Source organism: Clarias gariepinus, unplaced genomic scaffold (assembly GCF_024256425.1).
Source record: "Clarias gariepinus isolate MV-2021 ecotype Netherlands unplaced genomic scaffold, CGAR_prim_01v2 scaffold_35, whole genome shotgun sequence".
Taxonomy (NCBI): Eukaryota; Metazoa; Chordata; class Actinopteri; order Siluriformes; family Clariidae; genus Clarias; species Clarias gariepinus.
Window position 1 is genome coordinate 163,832 of NW_026521002.1, and position 6,169 is coordinate 170,000.

General features: G+C 42.0%; 1 protein-coding gene across 2 annotated transcripts in view; it reads left to right on the plus strand.

The window, feature by feature from the left end:
* The first annotated feature begins 744 nt into the window (after positions 1-744).
* myoz2b (myozenin 2b) overlaps positions 745-6,169 on the plus strand; it is a 6,474-nt gene continuing 1,049 nt past the window's right edge. The window contains exons 1-5 of one of the 2 annotated variants that reach the window (XM_053490930.1): positions 745-946; positions 1,884-1,992; positions 3,916-4,106; positions 4,770-4,863; positions 4,990-5,173. In XM_053490930.1, coding sequence (XP_053346905.1) covers positions 1,908-1,992; positions 3,916-4,106; positions 4,770-4,863; positions 4,990-5,173 — 554 coding nt within the window. In that variant the 5' untranslated portion in view covers positions 745-946; positions 1,884-1,907. The remainder of the gene's footprint in view (positions 947-1,883; positions 1,993-3,915; positions 4,107-4,769; positions 4,864-4,989; positions 5,174-6,169) is intronic. The other variant, XM_053490931.1, reaches the window with a different exon arrangement.

Consider the following 6,169-nt stretch of genomic DNA (forward strand, 5'->3'; position numbering starts at 1 on the left):
GGCCACAATATCGTCCTTATTGCATCACCTGTAATCATCTGCTCATTTGCAGTTACTGTGTTTTCCTCCCTCACTGCTAAGTGTATTTTTGCCTCGTACTATACATGTGCAGTGACAATAGAGTCTAATCTAATCCAATCCAATCCAATCCAATCCAATCCAATCTAATCTAATCTAATCTAATTTAATCTAATCCATTCTAATCCAATCTAATCTAATCTAATCTAATCCAATCTAATCACTGAAAGCTCCTGAAGTCTCTTTAATCAGTCAGAGTGTCTCTAGTCCACACCTCCAAACTCATCTTCTTAACAAGACTCCAGCTACACCAACACCTGACTCCAGTTAGCTTTTCTGAGGATTCACACACTTTTCCACCAGCACTATCAGGTTTTTATGGCTGTTCTCAATAAAGACATTTGATTGTGTTATTATATTAAGCTCATTATATTTGTTAATACTTTCAACTTAAATGAAGATCAGATCAGATTTTATGACAAATAGAGAGAAAGAAAGAAAGAAAGAAAGAAAGAAAGAAAGAAAGAAAAAAAAGAAAGAGAGAAAGCTTTTAAAACACACACACACACACACACACAAGCACACACACATACAAACACACACACACACACACTTATGTCTCATGGCATTGTCAGGATGTTGAACCCGTGCTAAAATTAGTCTATTGATGTAAGTTGCCATTCCAAACACTCACACACACACACACACACACACACACACTCCCCCAGAGCTGAGTGTGGAGTGTAAAGGAGGAGAAAGAAGTCTGTGTGTGAACTGGACTCCGAGGTGACCTCACAGCGTCCAGGTGGAACTGCAGACCAACACCAACACACACACACACACACACACGCACACACACACGCACACACACACACACACACACACACGCACACACACACATACACACACATACAACATACACACACAGGTAAGACCTTTATCATATATATCTGACTAATCAAGCTGTGTGTGTGTGTGTGTGTGTGTGTTTCACATGATGACCCTGTGACCTCTGAGGTGCAGTCTTGTGTCGCTATAGTTTTCATTGGTGTTGTTTCGAAGTTCCGTCTTATCAGTTTTAATGAGTTTACCGTGTGTGTGTGTGTGTGTGTGTGTGTGTGTGTGTAAGGGACGAGCTGAGTGATGTGAAAAGATCAGAAGCCCAGAGGTCAGTGTGTGGTGTGTGTTCTCGCTGGTTATCATTAGAACATTTAATAACGGATACATGAATCTGAGGTTCTGAGGTTCTGAGGTTCGGCTCGGCGCGGTGTGAAGTGTGAAGTGTGTAGTCCACATCCGGGGACGTGATGTCCATCAGAAACACACACACTTACACACTGAACATGTGACATACTGTGTACTCGAGTCCTCTAAGATCTCACGCTTATTTTAAAGTGACCTTTAACCTTTTAATTAGAGACATGACGATGAGAAATAAACAGACTTACAGCAGTGTGTGTGAGAGGTGTGTGTGTGTGTGTGTGTGTGTGTGTGTGTGTGTGATATCTGTATTAAAGTATTACATCTTTTATTATACTGTGTGTGATATCATTTTAATATTTATTGCTGTGAGACGGAACGTCTGATTAAACCTCAGTCTGAGTGTCACTGCAGCTCAGAACTAAAGTGTAATGGAGATTTCTCTCTCACTGTTTTTGTCTCTCTCTCTCTCACACACACACACACACACAAACACACACAGTCGTAATAAAACTATAAAAAATAAAGTAGTTGTCGTGTTTAGGAGAATAATTAAAGGAACAGAGAGTCAGGGAGAACCAAGTCCAGACCATTAGATTTACACACTCGTGAGTCTCTGGACTTTCCTGTCCTTCTTCACTTCACGTGTTGTTTCGTCCCTGCAGCTCGTCTCCACTCTGCCCCTCATCATGTCACGGTTCAGCACCCTGTCAGCCCAGGAGAGAAAGAGGCAAGCGGCCGCCATATGCAGTGAAATCCACGGCACGAGCAACGGTACAGACTCCACACCAACACCAACACTAACACTAACCCCAACCACAATCACAACCATAATCACAACCACAACACTAATCACAACCACAATCACAACCATAATCACAACCACAACACTAATCACAACCACAATCACAACCATAATCACAACCATAACCACAACCACAATCACAACTATAATCACAACCATAACCACAACCACAATCACAACCATAACCACAACCACAACCACAACCATAATCACAACCACAATCACAACCATAACCACAACCACAATCACAACCATAATCACAACCATAACCACAACCACAATCACAATCACAACCACAATCACAATCACAATCACAACCATAACCACAACCACAACCACAATCATAACCATAACCACAACCATAACCATAACCAGAGCCGGACCACTTACAACACCACTAACCATAACCAGACCACTTATCACAACCACAATTCTAACAATAACATCAACCATCACCACACCACTAACCATGACACTAACCCTAACCACTAACTCTAACCATGTAACTCAACGTAAAAATACCACTAACCATAATCACCCCACTTACCACTAACCCAAACTATATCACTAGCCATACCAGTAATTATAACCATAACATTAACCCCGCCCATAACCATAACACTACCATAACACACCAATAACTCTAACACTAACTCTAAACATAACTACACCACTACTAACTTACTAACACCGGCCATAACACCAAATTTAACCATCGGACTAACACTGACTGACAAAAAGAGATGTTCAAGTCCCACATTTTGGCAGATAAAGGACATTTGAGCGCAGGCGACGGTGAAAGGTGTGTTTTGGACGTTAGGGTGAAGGCCACAGTTCTGAGATCAGGTCCTGAAACAGCACACGGTGTTCCACCTGGTCAGTGCAGTGAGCCGGGTTTGGAGCGCTGTTCATGGACACATTCTTCTCCACTAGCCAAAAATACGTGAGGCCTCTGTGCTCGCAGCAGATCTCTTTGTGGAGGGCGTTTGGAGAGGTTTATTTTAGAGCAGAGGGGCGATGTAGGGGGAGAGGGGGGAGGGGATGGGGAGGCACGGTGGGAGGCGGACAACTGCAGTGAGTTCAGCGTGAAGATCATGGACAGCTGCGATGCTTTCCATCTCCACGGCCAAGCAGTCCACTGTTTAAATCCGTCCTGACGTCCCGCTGGAGTCCACAATGCACCACACCGCTCTATTACTGCAGCCACAATTACCCTCATAACCTACCCCCAACCCCACCCTGTAAACCCACCCCACCTCCTCTCCCCCTGCCTGGACATATTTATTTAAGCCCAGTTAGTCTTCTCGTCCTGCTGAAACGGAGAAAAGCACAGGAAAGGAAAACAGGACACAATCTGTCCCACAGTGCTGAGATCTGCGATTTGATTGGCCAGAAGATGTTGATTACTTCTCTGTAACAGCGGCTCTGATAGAAGAGCAGGTTTATTACATGTTATAGCGCTCTGATACGTTAGCGTGTTCAAAGACGCGCACAGAGCAATGTTTTCTGTAAGGAGAGAAGTGTTCATGTTCCATTCGTGGAAGGAGTCTCCAGTGTCAGAATCGAACATTTTAAAATCTTGTTCCTCAGTCACATGACATGAGAGACTGGTGAGGAAACGAGTGTTTATACAGTAGCTGCTAAAACAGAAGTGACAACAGGAGGTCACATTAAATGTAAGAACACGGTAACTGTGGGAACGTTGCTGTAGGAGGAACACACCGCTCGGAGACGTGCCGTTAGAGGAAACTAATCAGCTTCAGCAGGAACGTAGCTGTGTTTATCACTCTCCTCTAACAGCACATCCTGCAGTGACACTAACATGATTATAAAATCCACCCTGCATGCTAACATTACCGGTTAGCATCACATGTTGCTGCTGTGTTTCTCAGCCACGTTATTCCTCATACGTTCAGGTGATACGATGGACCTGGGGAAGAAGCTCTCCGTCCCTAAAGACATCATGCTGGAGGAGCTCTCTCTGCTCTCCAACCGCGGCTCGCGCCTCTTCAAGATGCGGCAGCGCAGATCCGAGAAGTACACCTTCGAGAGCATTCAGAACGAAGCCAACACCATCTTAAATGCAAGTCACTGTAACACACACACACACACACACACACATACACACACAAGATTTAATGTTTTGTTCCAGCTTGAGATGACGGTGTAATGAAGCATAACGGCCTGGTTATCAGTGCTGGTGTTAGCATGACATTTTGAGATGCTAAGGCTAGCGCAGCTCTGCGCGGACTGAATGGCAGTCACACGTGTGAGACAGCGTAGGACACGTGGACATCGCACCCTTCCAAACCTTCCTCTGAGATATCACGAGCGCTCGCCGTCCACTTCACTTATCAGAGCCAGGGAATGTGTGTGAGACGCGATAAATGTCTGTGTGTGTGTGTGTGTGTGTGTGTCAGGGTTCATGTAGACCCACAGACATGTAGACATTACATATGATTTCAACACCAACTGCAAGTGTTCATTCATCTCATCATCACGGCGTTATTAAGACATCATTAAAGTCGTTAAACCCACCTAAAGCATCTCGTTAATCTGAAGTGTGTTCGTTTAAACGGTCTTTCATTTCAGTAGAATTAAAGGTAACTGTGTATCGTTTCCACTGTGGTGTGGAGGGCTGTGAAGCTGCAGAGTGAAGACGAGGGTGTGGTTTAGTCTTTAATTCACACTCCTCACATTAAACTCATGGTTCTCCTTCACGTTCCTCACCTGCTCTGTTCTCCAGAGTGAAGATCAGACGAACGCTGAAAGTGCAGAGAACAAAACTCCAGACACACCAGATGCCAGGAACCCGTCTAACCCCCAGGAGATCGCCCCGGGTACGACGGTCACTCCACCACACTTCACTTTCTGACTGATTCCTCCATGAGCATGAAGCAGAACCCATCACCATGTTCTCACACGAGGTGTGTCAGTCCTCACCCGAGCTCGGTTCTGTGTTCCAGGTTACGGAGGTCCGCTGCAGGACGTTCCACCCGAGAGGTTTAACGCTACGTCTCTGCCCAAATCCTACCACTCCCCCTGGGAGGAGGCCATCATCAACGACCCGGCGCTGGCCGACACGCTGAAGCTCCACATGCCTGCTCTGGAACCCAGAGCCGAGATTGCTGACTTCAAGAGCTTCAACAGGTTCCACCTGCTTCTCCTCTTCTATAAGACTGAAACACACACAATCTACTGATCATCAATAATAATAATAATAATAATAATAATAATAATAATAATAATAGTCTAGAACACTGATCCTGAGTGACGGGACGTCCGAAAGGTTTTAGAGTTAACGTTAGAGATCCTGATTACAGACAAATAAAATCACCATAAACACACAGTTTACTCTTTATATTAATTATTTCTTCTTTTTTATTAATAATAACTGCATTGACCAGAAATGTTATCATAATTATTAATACATCGATTATTATAACTAAATTCATATGACAAAAATAAACAAATAAATAAATAAACAGTTGCATCAAATATATATTTTTTCAAAAAATCCTAAAATGTTATAAAATTATAACATCTACTGTTTTAAAAGTGATGTTTACTATTTAAAACAGACTTTCTTCATTATTTATTTTGTCTATTTATAATTTTAAAAGTGTCATTGATTTCTAAATATTTTAATGAGTAATATAAAATATAAAATATAAGTTTCATATATAAATGAAAATGACATTTGAATATAAACACAGATTAAATAAGTGACTCCTGTACAGTTTACTAAATACAGTGTATATTTTTGCACGCCGGCGCCCTCTCATGTATGGTGTGTGTTTTACATCATGTCTAAATTAAATGAGGAGGCCTTTATTTATTTTTTTAACTAAATGAAAAAAAATCATTCATTACTTTAATATTTTCATTTCAGCAGACCAAAATAATAATGTGGAACTATCTTTTAGTCTAAAAACTAAGTTAAATCTTAAACTTAGTGAGAACTCTTACCTGTGTGTGTGTGTGTGTGTGTGTGTGTGTTTGTGTTTCTCTGAATTCTACACAAATTCTGATATAAAATTTATACAAAATGTCTTTATCACAGCTCTTAACAGTTTTTTATTATGAATATATAATAATGATAATAATAAAGATGATGATGATGATGATGATGATGATGATGAGAGT